The following is a 25,095-nucleotide window of genomic DNA, read 5'->3' on the forward strand; positions in this document are numbered from 1 at the left end:
CACAACCTAGATATGTTCTTAGTCCATTCAAGACTGGGGAATTGATACTGGGAAAAAGTCTTCTATTTTACCGGGTTTATTTCTTAGGCCTGTATTTTAATGAACAGCCTTGAGAGGTGAGGTCATACTCCCCTTTGGAACAAAGTTACTACTTATTTATCATATAATGGACAGTTCTCCAGGTTGGTGTTCCTCAGCTGTGTATGGGAACTCCTTTGAGTCAACTCTGTAGAACTTGGGGACAAGGGACCTACATAAATATGCTGATGCTCATGCCACTTTCTGTGCTGTAATGATCACTGTGTCTTATCAAGGTGCCTTACATCTTCTGGCACAATTCACAAAACAATAAAAACTAAATTCTTATATTTAAAACTCTGACATGACAATTAGAATAGAAAACAATACAGAAAAGAAGCATTCTGAAAACCCTATGTTGGGAAAACAACAATGTGTTATGGGTATAGAAAGCACACACATATACAAACATAAAATTTGATAGCTTTCTAGGACTGTGATTTCATACAAGTTTAGGCCTGAGGTAAAATAAATAAATAAATAAAACAACTTGCATACAAATAAATTAGTTTTAAAAGAATCTATAACATTCAAGCCTAAAAAAGAATGAATTATTGATACATGTCATAACTTGTATGAATCTCAAGGTAAATTATGTTGGAAAAAAAATAAAAACAGTCCTGAGAGGTTCCATATATATGATTCTGTTTCTATGACATTCTTGAAATGACAGTTGGAGAACAGATTAGTGGTTGCTAGTTAGGGATGAAGAGAAGGAAGGGAGATGTTGTTACAAAAGACTTTTTTGTGGTAATAAAACTGGTATTTGAATTGTGGTGGTGGATATAGGAATCCCTATAGCTCATGAAACTGCACAGAACTAAACACACACACATACACACATGAACACATCAAACTCAAGAAATCTAGATAAAGTTGTGGGACAAAATTCCAAATATTGGACTAAGACTATAATATTGACTTGCTTTACTCTGTCCTGGGTAACTGTGATCTTGGAAGGTGGAATTTACAGGCTTTGATTTATAAAGCCCAACTCATGAATACAAAGAATGCTTCCTAACCAAAAGCATCAAGGATAAGTGATGGAAATTCACCTCAAATGTAAGGATACACACACACACACACACACACACACACACACACACACACACACGACAAGAATGCTAAAGGAGTAAGATATCTGACAACAATAGCTAATACCCACTAAACACTATACTATCTTTCAGGCATCGTGTTAAGTAGTTGACATTTATTTACTATTTAATCCTCAAAAAAATAACCCCATGAGATAGGTGCTATTAATATCTTCATTTTACAGGTGAATAAATCAAGGCACAGAAAGGGCTGAAATAAATTACTATAGTAAATGCTGCAGTTATCATTTAAATATCCCAGTAATCAAGGGGGTATTGTTCTGCCCAGAGTACAACCGTGAGGCCCAAAAAGGTTAAATAAATTGTCCAAATTTAAATAGGTGGAATATCTGAAATTCAAATTCTCTTAAGCCCCTCTCCAAACCTGCTTTTCCTTTCTTTCTTTTTAAAAAAAGATTTAATTCATTTATTTTTAAAGAGTGGGAATGGGAGGGAAAAAGAGAGGGAGAGAAACATGGACCAGCTGCCTCTCACGCACACCCCAACCAGAGAGGGACCTGGTCCGCAACCCAGGCATATACCCTGACTGGAAAATCGAACCAGCGACATTTGGGTTTGCAGAACGATGCCCAGTCCTCTGAGCCACACCAGTTAGGGCCCTGCTTTTCTCTTTCCTGCAGCAAACAACTCTCCTAGAGCTACACGGGTCACAGAACAGTAACCGAACTACAACTCAGAACGACTTTGTTCCAGTTGCAGCACTGCCACCTCCCCTGTGTAACACCATTGGCAGGCATTCCATCTTTCTGAGCCACCCTTTCTTTACCTATAGCCAAGGTCAATGTTGTGATGGGCAGTGTGAAGTTATTAAAAGTCTCTTCTAATTCTACAAGCCTATGTTTAGCTTAGCATACTTTATCTGAGGATACATACATACCTTTAAATAAATGTGTGTGAGTCCTGTTCTAAGTGACAAGTTAATTTCAAATTCAGTAGACACAACTCATAGAATTGTGGTCACTTATTAAATAATTTTGCTTGATTCACCCATTAGCACTGAAGAGCATAAACCCACAGGAAGAAGCCCTGTGTAATTTTCGTTAGGGGAGACAACATGGCTTCCTCCCTCCTCACTATCTTGTTGCATTCTGACATGCATAGCCAGTGAAAACCCCCTACTGTGTAGTTTTGGAAGGAGCACAACCATGAGTGAGAAGCTGGATCAGGAAGAAACAATGGATTAAACTTCAATGCTCTGACCTCTTGCCTGGTGGAGGGACAACAGAAGCAACAGCAGGTGCATCTGAAAGGTCTCTGCATTGTCATGATTTCTCGGCCCATAACATCAGTGACCCGGAGGATGAAGGGCCTCACTGTCCGATAAGCATTCCTGGTAAAGTCGTCTGTGTCTTCAGTTACAATGTAAACCATCTGGTCCAGGTTGTTTTTAATATCATATTTATTATTAGTTTCAAAATATGTCATCACTAAAAGATAAAACAAGAAGACCATCTTAAATAAGAAGTAAAGTGGGCCTTAAAAAGAGGAATACGAGGTACAAACCTCCAGTTATTAAAAACAAAAAAAGTCACAGGGATGTAAAATACAGCAGAGGTGAAATAGTCAATAATATCGTAGTAACTTTGTATGGTGACAGAAGATTACTAGACTTACTCTAATGATCATATCATAAGGAATATAAATGTTGAATCATTATGTTGTATAGTTAAAACTAATATAATATTGTATGTAAATTATACTCCAATAAAAAAATAAAAAATAAGTCCTTTCAGGGGCTTAAAGCAAAATAACTTTTATAAAACTTCATGTAAAATATATATGATTGAATAGAATATTAAAATAATTTGTGTTTATAAGTATTTAAATAATTTAAAAAATTAAAACATTTCTTTTAAAAAGTTCAGTGTAAAATGATTTTAAAAACTTTTCCACATACAATCAAGATTGAAACAATATTCCTAGTGTACCTGAATTCAAAAAACAATTATGCAAACATATAAATGAAATTATATATTAGACCATAAATTAACCAGCTCATGAAATGTGCTGAGGTGATCAGGGTCAATATGAACTGCAAATAAGAAAACAAACCAAGAAAAGTCAAAAGCCCTATGTGGTGGTCAAAGGATGTGTAGATCTGGTACAATGAGGGCCAGTAATCTTTCAAGAATGAACTGAGAACAAGCATTATATGAGTATACTGTGATTTCTTCCTACTTCCAAAACAATGGAACTGGGCTAGAACTCAGAAGGTTTTCAGTTCTGCCACAGATTAGCTGACCTTGGTGCCCCTAACTAACTAACTTAGACTTTGGCTCCTATTCGTCATCCATGGGAAGTTAACATGGAAGAGCTGGGACAGGTGAAGGGTAGAGCAGTTCCACATAAAATGTAAATCTTGTTCAAGTCTAAGAGCTTACATGTGACATATAAATAGATAAAACTGTACAAACTATTTCCCTTTATTACTTTCCTGAATTACTAAAAAGTGATCAGTATAAGCGAGGAACTAGATATTGGATAATACAAATTTCTACCTGGTTCAAATACTGACAAACACTACTGAATTATACATACTTTCCAGAGGCTCAAAATGCTGAAGAACATGTATGTTGTCCAACTGTTGGGATAGAACAAAGTAATTAGGAAGGATGGAAATATCGTAATTAAATTAAATCAGCATTGAAAAACTGATGAGATAGGTATTAAAATGTATCAGTTAATACCAAAATATCTTTTTGAAACTGAACAGAGAAAAAAATATTTGATCACATGGAATAAGCCTATATGCTCCTGATCAAGTGGTTATTAGTGCTATTGAGATAGAAAACACACTTTTCTCCAGTTCCACTGTAGACTGAAAGACTAAAACATTTGTCTAAAATATCAGAAAATTATCTCCCACCACAGTAACAGCATCTAGAAGCAGCTGGGTTGACCCAGGTTTTCCCTAGCTCTGTCCCTACTCACTGTTCTCTCTGACCTGTCATCCACAGACTAAAAATACTGAGGAAGTTCAGGGCAGTTTAACATGGACCAGCCATAAAAAAAGCAATTTTATCAGTGGCATCAAGAGAGTTAATCAGCCAGGTAGACTCTACTGCACACAGGAGTGTCCAACTTTATATCATTCTCCAGGTACTTCTGAGAGATTAACATGTTGATTTTTCATTCACCTGAGGTACTAAACACCAAGACCTTCCCCAGGTGCAAACTTCAGTAATGGCGGGGTCAGAGAGAGCAGGAAGCATGTGACGAGGATTAGGGCAAAGGAGAGGAAACTTTCCGGGGTGGGATCCATTCATAAGGGAGGTTGGAAATACCATTAAATAAACTTCAAACTTAACTTTACCTAGGAACTACTCTTAAAAAAGGCAGTTTAAGGGGCCTGTTATCTGTTGTATTTTCTTGCAGAGGAGAAAAAACCTCCTTGAGGAGAGAATGATTATAAATATGTAATTTTAGATAATATAGATAATTAGATCATTTGTAATTCTGGTGCCCAGAATACTGCCTGACATGCCATATTTCACCAAATATTTGTTGAATACATTAATTAATGAGAAATACATGAATGTGGTGATAAATAAAATTTAAAATAACAACTAGATATGAATGTTTTGGGATTTGATTGATTATAGGAGGGTATAGACAGCATATAATCTTCCATTCAAAAATTCTTCTTATATAAAAACATAATCAGGTGAGGGGTCTAAACCATGTCTCCACATATATCCTTTACAAAATATTAAAAGTGACCACTACAGTGGGTTATAACCCCTCAAAAAATCTAGAATGTTAAAATCTAGAATTAAGAAGTGAAAATACTCACTGCATGGTAAAAGCGTTCACTGCTGAGCAAGGTTTTCTAAGGACACGATGCCTGTTAATGTGGAAGACGTTTGCCCAATAAGATACAATGACTGTTAAAGAACAGCTCTCTAACCAACTGGTGGAGTCACTGGCCAAGCCAATATTCTAGAAATAATATAATTCTGCTACTTTGGATACTAGAGCCTTGATAGTCCTGATAGAGATTCAGCTGTCTGCACATGAGATCACAAAAAGGCTAGGATAAAGAAAATGATAAAGAAGGTGATGGGCTCTATGCCTTCTGCTCACATGCAAGGTGCATCAACTAATAACATTCACACAACTATCATCTATTGGTTGAGTTCTGTGTGCCAAAAATTCTGGGCACGTTACAAACCTTATTCAAGGTTGTAGAGTAAGGGGGGAGTAGAACTAGAAATAAAAACCAGGTTTGTCTGGCTCCAAAACTATTTTGTTTATTTTTTCACTTTTTTTTAAACTCAAAACATTTCCAAAAAGGAAAACAGAATTCATGAAACATGCAAATGTACCTTCAGTCAGAGTAATAAAACAAATTGAGAAACTATTTTTAATATTTAAATGAACAATATTTAAGTTATACATTTTCAAAAGAGAAATGACTTCTGATCTTGGATTTCCAAGGACAATTTCAGTTATTTATCACTGAGTATAAAAAAAGACTTCCTAAACTTGATTAACTTATAAACATTTTATCAGCTTCTAAAATAATATTGGAGTTTATACTAATACTTTACCTGAATGACTGGCTTTGCATTTGGTCATTATTTTTGCTAAAACAACAACTTAATAAAAATTTTGGTTGATGTAAAATCAAAATTTTCCTGATCCAACTGTACTGGCTTGCAAGTATCAACACTGTAATATTGTACCAATGGTTTTCAATGTACATGATTAACAGAGTCTCTATCATTGCATAAAATTGAAAAGAAAAACTTACCAACTTCAAAGAATATTTGGTTGGCTATATGGGAAGACACATATTGAATTGGCAAGTCCCTTACTTGTAATATATTTCAATACTTTCTTTTTCTAAAAGCAAAACATGACTTGGTGGTTTCTAAGGGATTTCCAATACTAGCTTTACTTTATTTTCATTAAGCAATCTTTTTGAGTTTTTGATATGGATTTTGGGAAACATATCATTTGGTACACCAACTTGGTATATTGCCCATTTCTAATATGGATGTCCTGGTAGCTCCAGAATGCCTATGTAAATGGAAGTTATGGAGTCACTGGACTATGTGAAGGGGTTCTCTGAAACTTAACCTGAAGTGGTATCTTTGGTAGGTCCCCTGTTTTTATAGATGTTGCATGTTTTGGGGAATGACGGGGTGGATGATGAAAACTATGGGTGGTGAGAAAAGGCAATGGGCTAAGACACTCAGTAATTCACTCACTATTTACTGTTCTGTTTTTTTTATATTGCTTTTCTTTATGTTAACTCTATTTCTAAGCAAACAGCACCCTGATTAGCATCTTTGATAGTTTTTCTTATATTTGTATTCATATTTTTTAAACTGCCTTCAACAGGACATCATGAATGTCTTAAAATTCAACACTTATCCTTTATAAAAACCATACTCATCCCACCAAAAAATGCCTAGACTCTATAGTCTCCTTTCACATTTCTAACACTAATACCAACACTCTTACAGTCTCATAAACTAGATTACCTGTCATCACTGACCCACCACTTTATCCACTCAGTTCAGCCTTTTGTCTCCTGATGGATTCCCCGTCATACTTCATTAGGAAATATAAATTGGATTTGTGTGAAGTACCTGGATTAAGTATTCCAGGCCAGGAGGGCAGCCTGGCATTCGAGCTGCCCCTGGCATCCACGTTATTGGAGCAGGTCGATTTGACACCGGATATTTGCCAGGCTGGTACTGAATAGGATAGGTGCCACCAGTTGGCTGGCAGTAGGGGAAGGTACTGGGCTGCTGTTGACTATAATATCTCACAGGAAAGCCTCCTGGGTAACCTATAGGTGGAGGGACAGCTGCTCCAGGGGGTCCTATGTTAAAAAACAAATGAAAATGTTTTATATTATTAACACTGCAATATATTGGAAGTTAGTATGACTTTTACATGAAGGTAATATGGATTACATTGCATCCACTTAAAAACAACAAGATGTTCCAATTTCTGAGTTTGTACCATCTACCAACACTGTAGTAATAGTGTTACATGCCATCTCATTTATGAGATAATTATTCCCATTTCAGAGGTATAGAAATAAGGTTTAAAATGTGGAGTAACATGTCAAATTCTCTATGCATTAGGTTTGTTCCTCTTTTGAAGCATTAATATACCTACTTCACTAGATTGTAATGGGGTTAGCACAAGGCTAGCAGATAATTAGCACCATAAATTTATGTTAAAGGTCACAAAGACAGGAAGGTCCACTTAACTTTAAAGGGGTTCTTTGAATGACTGCTATCTAATTCCAGAAAAGTTTCATCACTCACACCCATTAGCAGTCATTCTCTATCGCCCACACTGCACCTTAGTCCCTGGGAACAACTGTCTCTACAGCCTTGTAGATATTTTATATAAATGAAATCTCATGACATGTATCCATTGTGTCTGGTTTCTTTCTCATGACATAATGTTTTCAAGGTTCATCCATGTTGTAGCATTCTTTTTTTCTTTCTTTTATCTTACTCTTTTTTATATGCAATTAATTTTGGATTTATTGCAACGCTTTTTTTTGGATAATTGTGATACAGTTTACATTTAGTATAAGTCACCCATTGTTGGTATACAGCTGATTTTTCACAAATTTACACTGTTGGGAAGCCTCACCTGGTTTCAGGGACCAGGCAAGTGGGCCGGCAGGAAAGGGACCAGGCAAGTGGGCCAGCAGGCAAGTGGGCCCCAAGGCTGGAGCTAATCAAGGAGGCCTTGGGAAAACAGTCCACTGAGGAGACAAAACCTGTCCCCCTGGCAGGGGCACAGCCCCTGTCTCCCTCACATCACCCTGCTTGCCCCTGTGATGGTTGGTTGTTGATGACGGGTAAGTTCTCTCAAGAGGAGGGAAAACCTAAGCCAGACATCAGCTGGTAAGGACAGCAGGACAAGGATTTGGGGGACATGAAGAAAGGGCAAAAAGGTCCACACCCCTCAGCTCGGCTTGGACATGGCCGGAGTCTTCATTCTATTTGAAAGAAATCTCCTTATCTCATGGCGGCTCTGCCCTGCCTACCTGGCTCAGACTTGAAACAATACTAAAGGCAGGTACAGCCCTAAACTAGATTGGACAGTTCCCAGGGACAATCAGGTGTAAGAGTAAGTTCCTCTAAACATGCTTGTTCTTCCCTCAAAAGTGACGATAACCAGCTCATACTGGGAAGGAGATTTACATTACTCATAGACCCTGACCTGAGGCAGATGTCTTGTGTTCTTCCTATTGTTATCTATGATCTCTATTTGTTTTCTGTAAACATAGCTTTTTGACATTGATTGATGAGCTTTGCATCCATACCCCTGTGCATATGGTTCTCAATAACAGCCTTTGGACATGGGGGCTTGGGGCCTTCTCTCCCCTAGAGGGAAAAGCCATGCCCCCTCTCCTGGCAAACAGAGAAGTGTTTGCGATGACATGTGTTTATTCCCCCCATCCATGACAACCCCAGGACAGGCTCTGCAGGCTTCAGAGCCTCGCTCCCTCCGAAGCTGGCTCCAGACAGTAACCCTCAGATCCAGGAGCCCCACGCTCTACCGCAGCACTCCCCACAATGCTTTGCCTCCTGCCACATTATAGTCATGCAACTCCCTCCACAATAAAGAACATTTCCCACATCCCAAAAGTTTCCTACAAGCCCATTTGTAGGTCATTCCTTATTTCTTTTTAATTCTTTTTTAAAAATCATGTTTATTCTATGACAGTTGTCTCAATCTTTCCCCTTTTGCCCTCTTCCACCCATCCCACCGACACTACCCATACCCACAGGCAATTCCCACACTGTTGTCCATGTCCATGGGTCATTCATACATGTTCTTTGCCTAGTCTCTTCCCCTTCTTTTTACCATTGTCCTCCGTCTCCATCCCCTCTGGTCACTTTCAGTCTGCTCCATGTTTCCATCCCTGTGGTTTATTTTGTTTGTTAGTTTATTTTGTGGAATAGATTCCACTTATAGGTGAGATCATATGGTATTTGTCTTTCACCAACTGGCTTATCTTACTTAGCATAATATTCTCCAGTTCCATCCATGTTGTCACAAAAGGTAGGAGTTCTTTCTTTCTTTCTTTCTTTTTTCTTAAATGCAGATTGATTCTATTTATTTATTTATTTATTTTAAATGTCAAGATACATTATCAAATACTAAAAAATTTAAATCCATTATAAAGTCTCAGCAATTAAAATAATATGACACCAGCACAGAAATAATCAATGCACAGAAGTAGATCAATGAAATAAAATGAACATTCTAGAAACAAATGTATATATCTAACAATATATGACTACATTGATATTTTTAATCAATAGGGAAAATAAGGCTTATTCAACAAATAAGGTGCATGAACCACTATTACATGAAATAAAACAAATATAGAGCCCTATTTCACACATTATACACCAAATATTCAGATGAGATAAAAATCAATATGTAAAATGTAAGCAGTTCTAGGAGAAAATACAAAATAATATTTTTCTTACCCTGAAGTAAAATCTTCAAACCCAGAAGCTATAAAGTAATATATTGACAATATGACTATATTAAACACTTAAGACTATACAGTAATATACATAAAAAAAAGTTAAAGGACAAGTGATAGAATAGGAAAGTATTTCCAGCACATCTAAAAAAGGGTTAACAGTTTTTGTTCTGTTTTTAGGGAAAAAATTATATAAACATTTAATCAAAAAATGCATAAAGAATACCAAAAAATCCTTTAAAGCCCTTTAAAAATAATAGAAAGAGGCAAGGAATTTACAAAAACAGTTTTAGTTTCAGCAAATAATGAAGTAACAATTAAAATAACACATCATTGTCACAATCAGATTAATAAGTATTAAAAATATTGGTAATATCAAGTATTGGTGACTGTCAAAGGAACAAGGTATTCATAGACTCTTTCTCTTCATATTTTTAAAGTGGTCCCTTTAGCATTATTTTGCATGCAGGTTTGGTGGAGGTGTATTCTTTTAGCCTTCTTTTGTCTGGGAAACTCCTTATTTTCCCTCCATTTTAATTGAGAGCTTTGCTGGATAGAGCAGTATTGGCTGCAGGCCTTTGCTTTTTCATCACTTGGAATATTTCTTGCCATCCCCTTCTGGCTTATAGTGTTTCTCTTGAGAAATCAGCTGCTAGGTGTACTGGAGTTCCCTCATATGTTACTACCTCTTTCTCCCATGCTGCCTTCAGGATTCTCTCTTTATCTTTGATATTTGCCATTTTAATTATGATGTGTCCTGGAGTGGGCCTCATTGGGTTCCTCTTGAATGGGACCCTCTGTGCTTCCTGGCCTTGTGTGACTTTTTGTCTCCTCAAATTAGGGAAGTTTTCCATCATTACTTTTTCAAACAGGTTCTCCATCCCTTCTTCATCATCTTCTCCTTCTGGTATCCCTATTATATGGATATTATTACATTTCAGATTGTCCTGCATTTCCATAAATGCCTCTTGAATCTTTTTGAGTCTTTTTTCATTTTTCTACCCCTTTCTGGGAGCTTTTTTCTGCCTTGTCTTCCAGCTCACTGATTCAGTCCTCTGCTTTATCTAGCCTGATTTTGATTCCTTCTACTCTGTTCTTCAATTCAAAAATTGTATTCTTCATTTCCTCTTGTCTCTTATTGATAGTTTCTGTCCTTTTTCATGGTGATATAGTTTGCAGTAAGTTCCTAATATTTTCCCTGTAGTTTTTTGTAATTCCCTCTGAGCTCACTGAGCTCTTTGAGCTTCCTTAGAACCATCGTTTTGAACTCAATATCTGATAGTCTACTTGCTTCCATTTTATTTAGTTCTCTTTCTGGGGATTCCTCCTTTCCCTTCAACTAGAGGGTGTTACTTGTGAGACTTCTTTTTTGTTTCTGCTTCTTGAATTGGTCTGTCTTGATCTCCTGACTTTGTGGTGTGAACTTCAATGGTAAGAGACCACTGTTCCTTCTTTCTGGATCTCCCTCTGATGATGTCAGATGGTGACTCTGTCTGACCTTAGGCACTCTGTTCAAGACTTCCAGGAATCTACTGTCTGTGGCTGTCTCTTTCAGTTGTTATTTTAGTCACACTGCACTCAGCAGCCAGGCTTAGACACCACAGGGTAGGGCATAGTCCCTCCTGAGGGTGGGATCATTGGGTCCTCTCATGCTGTTGCTGCTCAGGGTAGTGGTGTGCCTGAGCCAGATGGCTGCTCCCATATGGGGGAAGAGTCAGCCCTGGGATCCCGTCAGCTATTCTCTCCATTCTCTCCCCAAAGCATCTATCTCCAGTCTCTCCTCAAATGTCTCTAGATTGCTCTGCACCCCCTTTAGCTAGGGATCTACTGTCTGTGGCTGCCACTGTACTCAGCAGTCAGGCTTTAGCACCACTGGGTCAGGGCTGAGTCCCTCCTGGGGGGTGGGGCTATTGTGTCCTCTCACACTGTTCCCACTGAGGGCAGTGGTCTGCCTGAGCCAGATGACTGCTGCTTTATGGTGGAGGAGTCAGCACTGGGATCCTGCCAGGTACTCTCTCAGCTCTCTCCCTAAAACCTCCTTCCCCAGTCTCTCCTCAGGTGTTTCTGAGCCCATTCTGCTCCTGCCTTTACCAGAGACCAGGGTAAGTGGCTGCAAATAGAAATGTATGCGTTGGCCTTTAAAAGGCTCTTTGCATCTCCAGCCACCTGTCTCTGGCAGAGAGCAACCCTGATGCTTTTTGCAACTGGCTATTACCTGCGTAGTTTTTGGGCTCTGGTGCTGTAGGCTCTTCTCAGGAGTATCCAACTGGCCATTTCCATATCCTTCTTGTGCTGCTGACCATGGGTGTCCCACCTACCTTCTCGAGTCTCTACCGCACTTGTTACAAGTTAGGTTGTGCTGAAGCTGATTCTTCTGTCTGTTTGACGTTATAAGGTTCCTCTCTCTTTATTGTTCATTTTGTTCCAGGTGATTTCTCCACAATTTAGTTGTAATTCCAGATTAGTACTGGGAGAAGGTCAGTGTGTCTTGCAGTCACTCCTCCACCATCTTGATTCTCTATGATGATTCAATACCAATCCTTTGCAAACTACCCCCCTCCCCGCAATGGAAGAATTGTTAACAGTTTCCCACTTATTCTATGAGGCAAGTATTATTACACTGTTAGCAAAATCAGACAATGGCACCACAAGAAATGAAAACTACAGACCAATAGCCCTTATCAATATAGATTTAAAAATGCTTAACAAAATATTAGCATACCAAATATAGCAACATATAAAAAGAGCTGAACACCGTGACCAAGTGGGGTTTATCCCAAGAATGTAAGTTTACTTTGTCATATGAAATTTAATTTATGTAAAGTGAAATAAGACAGACAAAGAAGGACAAGAAACATATGATTTCACTCATATGTGGGATATAAAACAAAGCAACCAATGAGCAAATAAAACAAATGCATAGACACAGACAAAATTTTGGTAGTTACAAGAGAAGAAAGAGGATATGGAGAGGATAAAGAGGTTAATGATGATCATATATGAAATAGAGGCAAGTAAACTATCAGATATTGAGTTCAAAACAATGATTCTAAGGAAGGTCAAAGAGCTCAGTGAGCTCAGAGGGAATTACAAAACAAGACCTTTATATATGCCGTCTACAAGAGACTCACTTCAGATGGAAAGACACACAGAGACTGAAAGTAAAAGGATAGAAAAAGATATTTCACAAAAATGGAAACAAATGAACAAAAGTTTGGGTAGCAATACTTACACCATACAAGATAGACTTTAAAACAAAGGCTATATAACAAGAGACAAAGAATGACCCAGCAATTCTACTTCTTGGTATTTATCTGAATAAACACAAAACACAAAATCGAAAAGACATATACATTAATTTGTTCATTGCAGCGTTATTTATAGTAGCCAAGATATGGAAGCAACCTAAGGGTCCATCAATAGATGAATGGGTAAAGAAGTGGTGCATATACATATACAATGGAACATGACTGCCATAAAAAAGAATGAAATCTTGCCATCTGCAACATGGATGGACCTAGAGGGTAGTATGCTGAGTGAAGTAAGTCAGATAGAGGAAGACAAATGCCATAAGATTTCACTTATATGTGAAATGTAAAAAACAAAACAAAACAAAAAAACAACTGAGCAAACCAAAAAAACCACGAACAAGCAGAACAGAAACAGGCTCATTGATACAGAGACTATTTTGACAGTTGCCAGCTAGGTGGGGATTTAGGGAGACAGGTGAAAAAAGTGAAGAGATTAAGCAAAACAAATTGGTAATTACAGAATAGTCATGGGAATGTAAAATACAGCATAGGAAATAAAGTAAAAAATATTGTAGTAACTATGTATGATGTTAGATGGGTACTAGATTTATCAGGTGATCACTTAGTAAGTTATATAACATCTAATCACTAGGTTGTATACCTGAAATGAATATAATATTGTATGTCAATTGTAATTAGAAAAAACAAAAAATATTTAAATTTAAAAAAAGATGAATAAGTTCTGAGCATGATGATTATGGTTAATAATATTTACTGTATACTTGAAATTTGCTAAGACAGTAGATCTGAAGTGACCTTTCCATAAAAAAATTAAAAGGTAACTCTGTAAAAAAAAAAGAAGAAGAAGAAGAAGAAGTCTGCTATGCAGCATTGTCCTACCAATATTTGTGTGAGAAATACTGCCTTGTCAGATTTGTGTTTTCTTAGTTATTTTTGAATAACATTCTTTCTTTTTTAAGATTTTATTTATTTATTTTTATACATAGGGGAAGGGAAGGAAAAAGAGAGGGAGAGAAACGCCAATGTGTGGTTCCCTCTCACATGTCCCTTATTGGGGATCTGGCGTGCAACCCAGGCATGTGCCCTGACTGCGGATCGAATTGGCGACCCTTTGGTTCACAGGCCAGCGCTCAATCCACTAAGCCATACCAGCCAGGGCTCATTTTTTCTTATTTCAAGAAATTATGTCTTTTTTCTCTTTAAAGAGACTACATATAGCAAAGGTTTCTTTATTAACTATTATTTTAAATATATTTGGGACAAAATAATTTTTGGGAAGAACACATATTTAGTACTATAATGCAAATGAAAGTTATATAATTGAATTTAAAGAAATTAGTTAAAGCCAAATATTTCAAGTAGAGTATTTCAGTTTACTTAATATGAATCACAGGGACATAATCTGTCATCATAAGAAAGTACATATTTCAGCCACTAGGTGGCAGTCACAGTAAATTTTTGTTACAAATTCATAAAATTTGTTGTATGCTCTGCATCATATTTTTCAACTTACCTAGACATTTAATTTGAAGGATGTTTCCTACTTTTTTGTTAATATTTTGATATATAAAGGAATAAACACTTTCCCAGTTGACCAGAATATGATTTATAACCAGTGTTTACTTCTTAGAAGCGGTGGAACATTTGTTCCAATGAAATCTAGGTGCTTAGATAGATTGGTGAAAATAAGATAGATTATGCAGATCATGTTGATAGTCACTGAAATTAAATATATATAAATATATATAAGTGATAAAATACAGCAATATTAAAATTTTAGGTTGTCAACCATGGATTTAGCAGAGTTCAGCCGGTTACAAGAGGTAATACTGAATTAGATCCACACAATATGTGTACACATGAGGGAAAGGGGAAAGGAAGCCCTGCTCTTTTCAGAAAACACTGCAGGACAAAGGCTACCTGAGCTCCATGGATCACATGTCTAGAGTCAAAAATAACATCTCTGCCAGCATCCTGTGGCTACCAGGGCTTCTTCTGTTCTTTCTCAGCCTAACTCAGCAATTTCCACCTCTAAATATACATAAATACATATTTAAATAAATATTGCTACAACCTTGTCCATTATTTTCTAACTCATTAAAATATATTTGAATATAATTCTGATGAAAACTATTTTCTTAGAAGTGTATTTTTAATTTAAAAAATTTTACTCATTGCAAAATTACTGTCTAAAATGACTATATAGTAACTCAAATTTCCACTAGAAATGTAAGTATCCATTTTCCTAAGTCACAAGCAGAAGTGTATTTAGATTTGTTAAAGTATCAATAGAACCACAAGCTCCTTAACCAGCAGTCAATGACATTCACATATGTATCTTTTGCCATTTGTCCCATGCATATTTCATACCAGACTTTCATGACCTGTGCTTTTGGACATATTGTTCTTTTGGCTAGCCATGGTCCCTGTCTCGCTGTTTTTGATTGGGAAACTCTTTAACCACAGTCAAAACATGACTTCCTCAGTTAGGGGGTTAGGGCTTCCTGCAGATCCCAGGTAGTCAGTCACTGTCATCTGTGCCCCTACAACATTCTCTTCATTTTTCCATAATTGAGCAAAGAGAATGCCATCAATGTTTGTACAGCTCCTTCCTGAAGAGTATGTTCTCTCTTTAAATTATATTTTATTTATTATGCTATTACAGTTGTCTCAATTTTTCCCTCTTTGCCCCCCTCCACCCAAGCATCCCCTACTCCCTCAGGCAATCGCCTATGATTGAACTTGTCCGTGGGTCATGACTATAAGGTCTTTAGTTTCTCCATTTCCTAAACTGCACTTCACAGCCCCATGGCTATTCCGTAACTGTCTATTTGTACTTCTCAATCCCCTTACCTTTTCACCCATTACCCTACACCCCCTCTCCCATTTAGAAACCATCAAAAGTCTCTCCCTATCCATGATTCTGTCTCTGCTTTTCTTGTTTGTTTAGTCTTTTAGATTCAATTGTTGGTAGATATGCATTTATTGTCATTTTGTAGTTCATATTTTTGATCTTCTTTTTCTTAAATAAGTCCCTTTGACATTTCATATAATAATGGTTTGGTGATGATGAACTCCTTTAGTTTTTTTCTTGTCTGGGAAGCTCTTGATCTGCCTTTCAATTCTAAATGATAGTTTTGCTCGGTAGAACAATCCTGGCAGTAAGCTCACACTTTTCATGACTTTGAATAATCCTTGCCAATCCCTTATAGCCTGCAAAGTTTCTTTTAAGAAATCAGCTGATCACTTTACAGGAATTCACCTGTAGGTAACTAACTGCTTTTCTCTTCCTGCTTTTGAGATTCTCTCTTTATCTTTAACCTTTATCATTTTAATTATGATGTGTCTTTCAGTGGGTCTCTTTGGTGCATCTTGTTGGAGGCTCTCTGTGCTGCATCTTGTTGGAGGCTCTCTGTGCTTCCTGGATTTGTATGTTTATTTCCCTCACCACATTAGGAAAGTTTTCTTTCATTATTTTTTCAAATAGATTTCCAATTTCTTGCTCTCTTTCTTCTCCTTCTGGTACCTGTATGATGCAAATGTTATAATACTTGAAGTTGTCCCACAGACTGCTTACACTATCTTCATTTTTTTGGATTCTGTTTACTTATTGTTGTTCTGATTTGTTATTTTTTGCTCCCTGATGTTCCAAATCATTGATTTAATTCTCAGCTTCATCCACTCTACTGTAGATTGCCTATAATTTGTTCTTTATTTCCATTAGTGTATCCTTCACTTCTGACTGGATATTTTTTATGCTGTTGAGGTCCTCACTAAGTTCCTTGAGTATTATTATTATCAGTGTTTTGAACTCTGCATCTTATAGATTCCTTATCTCCATTTTGGTCTTTTTCTGCAATTTTGTTCTGTTCTTTCATTTGGGCCATGATTCTCTGTCTCGTTTTGGCAGCCTCCCTATGTTTCTTTCTATGTATTAGGTAGAGTTGCTATGACTCTGTGTCTTGGTAGCGTGACCTAATCTATTAGGTGTCTTGGGTCCAGTGGCATAGCCTCCCCATCACCCAAGGTGGGTACTTGAGGTTCATCCTTTTTGTGGGCTGAGTATACCCTCCTCTTGTAGCAGAGACTTGAATGCTATAGGGAGGTCAGTGGGAGGGATTTACCTAGGCTAGTGAGCTGCAAAAATTGGCTGTGACCACTGACTACCAGCCTCCAATCTCCATGAAGGATCAGTTGTGTGGGGCCAGGGTGGTGGTGCAACGTGGTCTGTAGCTGTCCACTGGGTGCGCTGTTCTCTGGAGTTTCCTTGGCGGTGTAGATCAAGGTCAGGCCCCTCCTGTGTTCTACCTGGGGCCACCTTGTATGAGTGACAAAGTAATCTGCATATGGCTGCTACTTGTGCTGGTTTTGGAGGTTTCCAGGTAAAACCAGCTGTGAACCTAGGCTGGCTGCTGCTAGGTCCAGGCTTAGGGCCACTTAGCAAGAGGTATGGGGGCTAGGGGTCACTGAGTCTGGCTGTTGCTTCCTTGAGAGAATTTAGGAAGTTGTAAAACATGAGCCAAGACCAGCCATTCATATGGCAAAGCCACTGTTAACAGCTTTGGATGGGGTGGGGCTGTAAGTTAAATGGGGCAAAGCTTCAGAGCTCCACCTGGGTGGGGCAAACAGTGTTATACAGGTTGATGGAGTCTCAGATATGGCAGCAGCATGCTGGCTCTGTGGCTTCGTGGGAGGAGGGTTCAGAAACGGAACATTGGCTTCTGCCTGCCTTTTTGTCTGGGAGAAAGCTGTCCCCCAGCTCTTGCCTTGATGCCAGATACTTCAGGTCCTCCCCATATGCCACTGGTACCTTTTAAGCTGCCACGTGGGTGCTGGAGCTCAGAGGGAGTTAGTTGAGTAAGTCTTTGTGCAGATTCTTTAAGAAGAACTGCTTGGGACTCCAGAAATTTCTTCCATTGACTGAATTGCCACTGGTTTTTGCAGCCAGAATTTATCAGACTTATCTTTCTGGCACTGGAGCCCTGGGGGGAGGTAGGTCCTGGTGTGGGGTTGGGACTCCTCATTCTCAAGATATCACTCCCAAATTTTTATCCACCCTACATGGGTGTGAAACCAGCCTGTACTGTGTCTCCATATCTCTGCGCCCCTCTTAACAGTCTGGAGGGATGTGGTTTCTTTAATTCCGTAGTTGTAGAATTTCCATTCAACTCTATTTCTGATAGTTCTGAGTGATGGTTGTTCTGTAGTTGAGTTGTAATTTTGATGTGGTTGTGTGAGGAGGTGAGCAGTGTTTACCTATGTCTTCATCTTGACTGGAAGCCCTAAGATTATTTTCTTAATTGACTCTTAGTAATCTACTTGGTGCCCGTAGGCATTAGATATTTATTGAACTACTCAATTAATTGTTTTTAAAAGCAATCTTGACTCTTAGAATGGTTGTCTGGAAAGAGGAAAGATCCTTTCTGAATAGTTAGCCTACCTGGTACAAAATGGGAATTGTAGTCAGGAGGGGCATCAGGCTGTAGATTAGGTGACTTTATTTGACTTTCCATTTCATCTGCAGGTTTCTCAGGGGCTGTGGGGATTACACCTTTGGGGAAAGACAGAGGACATGATTTACAACAGAAACGATATGATAACAGAATATATTCATTTTTATGCATGTACCGACGCATAAAACGAATATGAAATACATTCATACTTCATACAAAAACACAATTCATTATGTATATTAAATATAAACCTGTTAACATATTTGATGAATTTTCAGACTGAATATAGATTTAAAAATAAAATACAGTATTATACCACTATGCTATGATCAAAGCAATGAGCTTTTATGATAGTAGCTTCAGCTGGTCTGAATCTGATTCCTACTTACACAAATCCCTTTCTCAGTGTCAAAAATCATTTTTCCTAATATATATAGTCATGCGTAAAGTGAATCTGATTTTTTCCTGAATCCATTTTTGGAAATGGCTGCATTTTTTAAAAATTCAAACTATAACATGATAAATACTTAGTAAATTCAAAACAGAGCACAATGAATAGTAAGTGTTTTAAAAACCAGCAGTGCCACATAACAGCTCCATGAGAGGTGTTTTGGTCTACATTTCCAGTGAGTCACACTTTTATCCTGCTCTTTCTAAAAGACCTAAGTCCCCTTAATTGCAGCAAGGGGGTATTGAAGTCTCTTTCCATAGTGTCCTCCTGTTGAAATTAGAGAACCTTATCCTTGGATTCACTAGAAGGAAAAGTTCTGAATCTTTAACTTAACTGATAGACTTTTACTTAAAAAAAAACATACAAATCCCACAAATGTGGTGTTTTTCTCCTTATATCATCTCCTGCATTGCTTTAAGATGCAGGGGCTACTTTTGAGCCCTCCTCTGTGATGCTAGGCTGTCACTGCAGGCTTTTTACTGTTACTACCTTTCTTTGCAGACTAACTTTCCTACCAGTGTTTTTCCTTTACCCAAATGTCCCCATATACTTTACAGATCTTTCAGTACATATGTGTCAATATGAACCCCTTTTAATGCTTTTTGTTAAATAAGAAAGAAATGTACATATGTATAAATGAGTATATATAATGAATATATATTCTCCAAATAATAAATAACAATAAAAACTTCAAAATGAAATAAATTCCAATTTTAAGGAAAGCTATCACACAATTCACATTTGAAAATAAAGCATATTAAAACTTATTCACAAAAACTTACCTGACATTTTGAAGAATTCCAATTAATCCTGAAAAATAAAACATTTTCATACCTTTAAAAAATATAGTTACTATTATTACTTAGTGATACATGAACAAGTTCTGTGATTCTTTTAGCCTCCAGTTACCTTTCATTCATTCCTTCATTAATCCAACAAATATTTACTGAGCACCTATTAAGTACAAGACACTATTACAGATGTTGAAAATATAGCAGTAAACTAGATGGACACTCTGCTGTACATTATATTCCAGTGGAATGAGATTTTTAAAATATGTCAACAAATATTTAACATTAAATGTAGACAGTGCAGTTATGAAGAAAGTAAAAAGTTTAAGAAAAACATGAGAGTCAGGGTAACCCTCTCTCAGAAGGTGAGCTTTGAGCTATTTGAACTATGAAAGGAGACACTACACCAATAATTTGGGAAGAGAGTTCCAGAAAGAAAGAAAAGTATGGGGAAAGGCCCTAATGTGGCACTGAGCTTGGAATACCTAAGGGAGAGGAAGAGGTCAGGTGTGACAGGGACACAACGAATGAAAAAAAACAAGGTAAGGAATGGAGAGGTCTGATCATACGTAAAGGCCATGACGAAATGTTTGGAATTTGTTATTATCGCAGTAAAGTGATCAGATCTGATCAACAATTTATCTTGAGGGGGCAAGAGTACAGGCAGAGTGACCAGGGATGGTAGCAGTTATTCATGTGAGACATGATACTGGCTTAGAGTTGGGAAGTAACAATAGGTATGGTCAGATGTATGACATGATTTGGAAGCATAGACTACAGATGGGCTAAAGAAAACACAGGATTCAAAGATGGATGTCAGTTTTAGGTCAGGGCAACTAAGTTGGTGGCAATGCTATTGACTGAAATCGAGAGGAAGATGATTAGGGGAATGGTGGAAAGTGGGGAAGGTAGGAATCAAAAGTTCAAATTGGCACGTGTTATAGTTAAGAGGAGGCCAAAAGAAGACATGTTAAACCTTTAAGTCAAAAATATGTGTGTGAACATTATAATAACTCAGAGAAGTAAACTGGAAGCTGAGATGAGATTTTGAAATGAGGGGTGATTGGAGAGAAATTTCATTAATTCAATCAAGAAAGAAAAAGGTTTTCAGAGAAAGGAATGTCAGTATTTCAGGTTTCTGAGTTCTGGGTAATGGCAAATAAGGAGAACAAACAACAACACTGTAATTTACTGCATGTTTCCAAATGTCAGGCAAAGGTGGAGCACTTTTCATCTATTCTAATTATAGCAGCATCTCTCTAATATGTAAATGGCCAAACTTATTAAATTCAAGTACTTCTAAATCTAAAGTCCATGTTCTTTCCAATGTGTTATCTTGTTTATCAGACAGTGCATGTGGACATTGTGTTGTTCAAGTAGAGTAGAAAGTCACCAACATGGAATAGGTATCAAAGAAGCAATAGAACACCATGAGAGTAATCAATATAGAAACTGAGTTGACTCAGCGAATGTCACCATGGCATAATCCAGTACGTGGATTCCCAGCTCAAATGACTGTCCTGACAAGCATAGGTCAGAGTTTCCAGTCTTGGACCACTTCTACTCAGTTCTGGAGCTGAAGTTAGGTATATTAAATGTAAAAAAAGTTTTATGGGGCACACCAAAAATCCAGACCCAATTGCAAGCTAACCAAAGGAGTTCAAGGAATCAATCCTACTCCTTGAATGATAGTAACCTCTGGTATTCAGAAAATGACCACACCTTTTCTGGACATGCCTAGGAATTTATCCGCAAGTGACTCTTGTACATGTTCATAAAGACTACCTACAAGAATATTCTTGACACACTGTTCACATGAAAAGAAACTGAAAGCATTCCTAATGTTCATCAATGGTACAATACATTCTGGTATATTCATATGTCCTCACTTTTTTAAAAAATGTATTTCTTTAAAAAAATTTTCTCAAATACATTTGTCTCCATTTACCTGCTACCACTTTCCCCTGCCCCACCTCACTTAACATCATTGATAGGTTCTGCAACTTTAAGGAAAATGACAATGTATACCCAATTTTACTGCAGGCTAATTGATGTAAACAAGAGTTAAGTTCCTACAGCACCTTGTCAACATTATAACAAAACTACATGGGGGGAAAAAAGACATTATTCGAGGACCTGTTTGTAGTGAAAACAAACTATAACCAAATATATCAACGGGGATGAATCTCAAAGTTACAACAGTGAAAAAAATAAAAGCAAGTCATCTGAGAAAACATATGAATCCATTTAAAGAATGTTCAAAACCAAGGAACTGAAACACTTTTTTCCTGATACATCTATGGGGAGAAACTTTAAAGGAAAGTCAGGGAATAACACAAAATTCAGGAAAATGGTCCCATGTGGAGAAGAAATGATGTGTGTTAAATATTTAGCAGTGGCCCACAAGGGGCTTGAAGTTTCTGCTAATGTTCTAGTTCTTACAGTGTAGTGAGGGCAGGAATGATCCATTGTTATTAGTTTTTAAAGGGGATATATGTATATATTTAAATATGCATTTATAACATTGTTTCACAATGAAAAGAATAATTTGGCAGTTCTATGTTGAGTATAACCTTCTAACTAAAAATCTGTTCTTCCTTTCTACATTAAGCCTGGGGATTACACATGTCAAGGAACTGTGAAGAAAACAAATTAGAAGAGATTATTAAGTGTTTTAATAGAGAAAAAGGCCAAATTGTTTACCACCCATCCACCCATCCATCCACCTATTCAACTATCAATAATGGCAAATGGTACAGTATAGTACAAAAGTGGCAAATTTTAGCAATTGTTGAACCTAGTTGAAGATAAAGATTTGAATATTTTTATTTTCAAAATGAAAATTTGAAGGGAAAAACACAGAATTCATGCAACCAACCATGAGGTCCAGGCCTGGAAATCTGTACTTTATCTCAGTCCCACATAAGCCTTATAATCAGGTATGTTCGAGACTGATACAGTTTAAAGAAAAGTAACAGTTCTCAACCACGCCAGGGAAAAATTAGGATTAAAGTCTGATTCAAGCAATTGAGTAACAACTTGAAAAAATAATAAACCTATCTTAAAATTTTTAAAACTATGTAAAAATGTAAGCGAGTAATATTGCTCTGGCTGGATGGCTCAGTTGGTTGGAGGGTTGCCCCTTCACAAAAGGTTGCGGGTTCAATCCTTGGTCACGGCACATGTAGGAGGCAACTAATTGATGTTTCTTTTCTCCTATGGATGTTTCCCTCTCTCTCATCCTCTCCAATATCAATAAAAACATGTCCTTGGGTGAGGGTTAAAAAAAATTAAATGCAAGTAATGTTAATGAATTTTTAAAAAGTGTAAAATACATACCCATTGCCCCTCAAGCTACAGGTGCAAAAAGAATGTGTTTACCTCCCTCACTTTTTGAACCACTAGGTTTTCCTTTTTACCACACTAAATTCTCCCTTCCTCATGAAATCTTGCAATAGTTTTATCCAAAATGTTATATAAGGTAGTATAATTTCTAATTAGTACAATTCTGAATGTTGTTAACTTAATTCTTTCATAATATTTAGTGACTTGTTTTCAGATTTCCCTATCATCCAGCAAGAGCAAAAATGTTGTAGAGAGACTAACTTTTGGCTTTATAGTAGATAGAAACCAGAATAGAAACCTGCACTGTGTCTCCACAATAGGTTACATTACATGGTCCAGAGAGGTCTTAATTGCAGAGGCTTCAGCATTTTCAAGTCTGCCTACAGGAGAATATAGGCTCATGGGAACACAGTAAGGAGGGAAAAGAGCCATTGGCTGGACAGGCCGGGGTTGGCGGAGCTGTCGTTTGCTGTTTTGCAAAGCAGCCCTGACAATGTAAATGACACCCTACAGCAAGACAGCGTGTACATGGATACCGCTTGCTGCACCCAACACTGCAGCCATGTTACATGCTCACTCTTCAGTTTCACCTTTGTAAACACTGACATGCTAGCAGAGCTCAATAAAACCACAGCTCTAGAGACACACTGTGGATATTTGACACTTCAATCACAAAACAGACTTGATGGTTAGCTTTTTGCATTTGATTTACTGGAATCTGTCCTACCTCTAGGCAAAAGAGCCTGTAGGAGCCTGTGGGTTGTAATTCTCTAGGCACAACGCTTAGAAACCTGTATATGCAATCTAAAACCTTGGGATCTGCCTGTCTCCAGTGCCTTCTGTTGTGGGAGAAAAAAGAAGGCAGGAGGTCACTGCCTGTACAATTCCTTCTGCTTCTTAGCAAAGACAGGAAAAACAGCTAGTTCTACAAAATCCTAGTCCGCTGACCACAATCCCCCATTTGGATTCAAGTAACTCTTAGGAGATGATATTTTTTGCACTTAGAAAAGGGCAAACTTTATGTGGTGTAAGTCAGCACACTTAAGACAGCATGTGGACAGTGAATAGTTCAGATAGACAGATACCAAGTATCCCTAATAGCTGTGTGACCTTCAGTGACCATTCTGTTCTTGGGTTATCCTGTGCCATAGGCAATTATGACAGTTGAACACATCTCACAGAACTGTCGTGAAGACTAAAATGGTTACACTTAGCATTTAAAACAATGCCTGGCACATAGCAAGTTCTCAACAAATATGCATGACTACAGTGTTTCTAGGTAAAATAAACCAACTGGTGAAGAAACCAAGAGTAAATGTCTGCATTCAAATCTATATAAAAGAGCTGTCTGCCATTCAGCTATTTAACATGATTAGTGAGAATCCACTTATAAGGCTTTATACTGGGTTCCAAGCTGACACCAGTAACTGCTATCTTCTACCACCAGTGAGTTCTAGCAGATGTGATTTTATGAGCGTTGCTTGTAATGAGTTTTAAAATGTAAAAAACTAAGAGACAGAAAATGGAGATGCTGCTGGAGGGCTTTTTCTTATCTTGTAGCTAAATGAAAGACAATCAAGAATACAGCTTAAGTGTCTATAGGGTTTGCTTTTATTTCGTGATAGTGACAGTAATTAGGTTACATTATTGAGGCAGATTTATCTAGTAATAAACTTTAGAAAGTGCAATTAAAATTACATTAAACACATCTTCTAAAAATCAGAATATAATATTCATTTCATCCCCAAAATATAACTACAAGCATACCTTGAAGATTTTGCAGGTTCCAGACCACTGCAATAAAGTAAGTCACATAAATTTTGGTTTTCCAACTGCATATAAATGTTTACACTGTGGTGTAGACTATAAAGTGTGCAATAGTATTAAGTCTTAAAAAAATCTTAATTTAAAACTATTTTATTGCTAAAAAATACCAACCCTAATCTGAGCTTTCAGCAAGTTGTAATCTTTTTGTAAAAAACATAGTATATGCAAAGCACAATAAAGTGTAATAAAATGAGGTAGGGTTGTATTGAGGTTTTTCTGAATTACCCTACACTAAGAGCAACTAAATATTTAAGATTCTATTAATGTACTACTACATGTACAAA

The 25,095-nt window shown here is 37.3% G+C and overlaps 1 protein-coding gene across 3 annotated transcripts in view; it reads right to left on the reverse strand.

Annotated features, from left to right (window-relative positions):
• PLSCR4 (phospholipid scramblase 4) overlaps positions 1-25,095 on the reverse strand; it is an 84,393-nt gene that overhangs the window by 30,180 nt on the left and 29,118 nt on the right. For all 3 annotated transcript variants that reach the window (XR_008530114.1, XM_054585167.1, XM_054585166.1), the window contains exons 2-6: positions 19,631-19,658; positions 18,385-18,495; positions 6,791-7,026; positions 3,732-3,774; positions 2,394-2,620 (exon numbers count right to left, since the gene is read on the reverse strand). Coding sequence is in view for 2 of the 3 variants with exons in the window: in XM_054585167.1 (XP_054441142.1) it covers positions 2,394-2,620; positions 3,732-3,774; positions 6,791-7,026; positions 18,385-18,495; positions 19,631-19,637 (624 nt within the window). In the remaining variant the exon portion in view is untranslated. The remainder of the gene's footprint in view (positions 1-2,393; positions 2,621-3,731; positions 3,775-6,790; positions 7,027-18,384; positions 18,496-19,630; positions 19,659-25,095) is intronic.

Source organism: Pteronotus mesoamericanus, unplaced genomic scaffold, assembly GCF_021234165.1.
Source record: "Pteronotus mesoamericanus isolate MK-2021 breed Mesoamerican mustached bat unplaced genomic scaffold, CSHL_Meso_final contig_82, whole genome shotgun sequence".
Taxonomy (NCBI): Eukaryota; Metazoa; Chordata; class Mammalia; order Chiroptera; family Mormoopidae; genus Pteronotus; species Pteronotus mesoamericanus.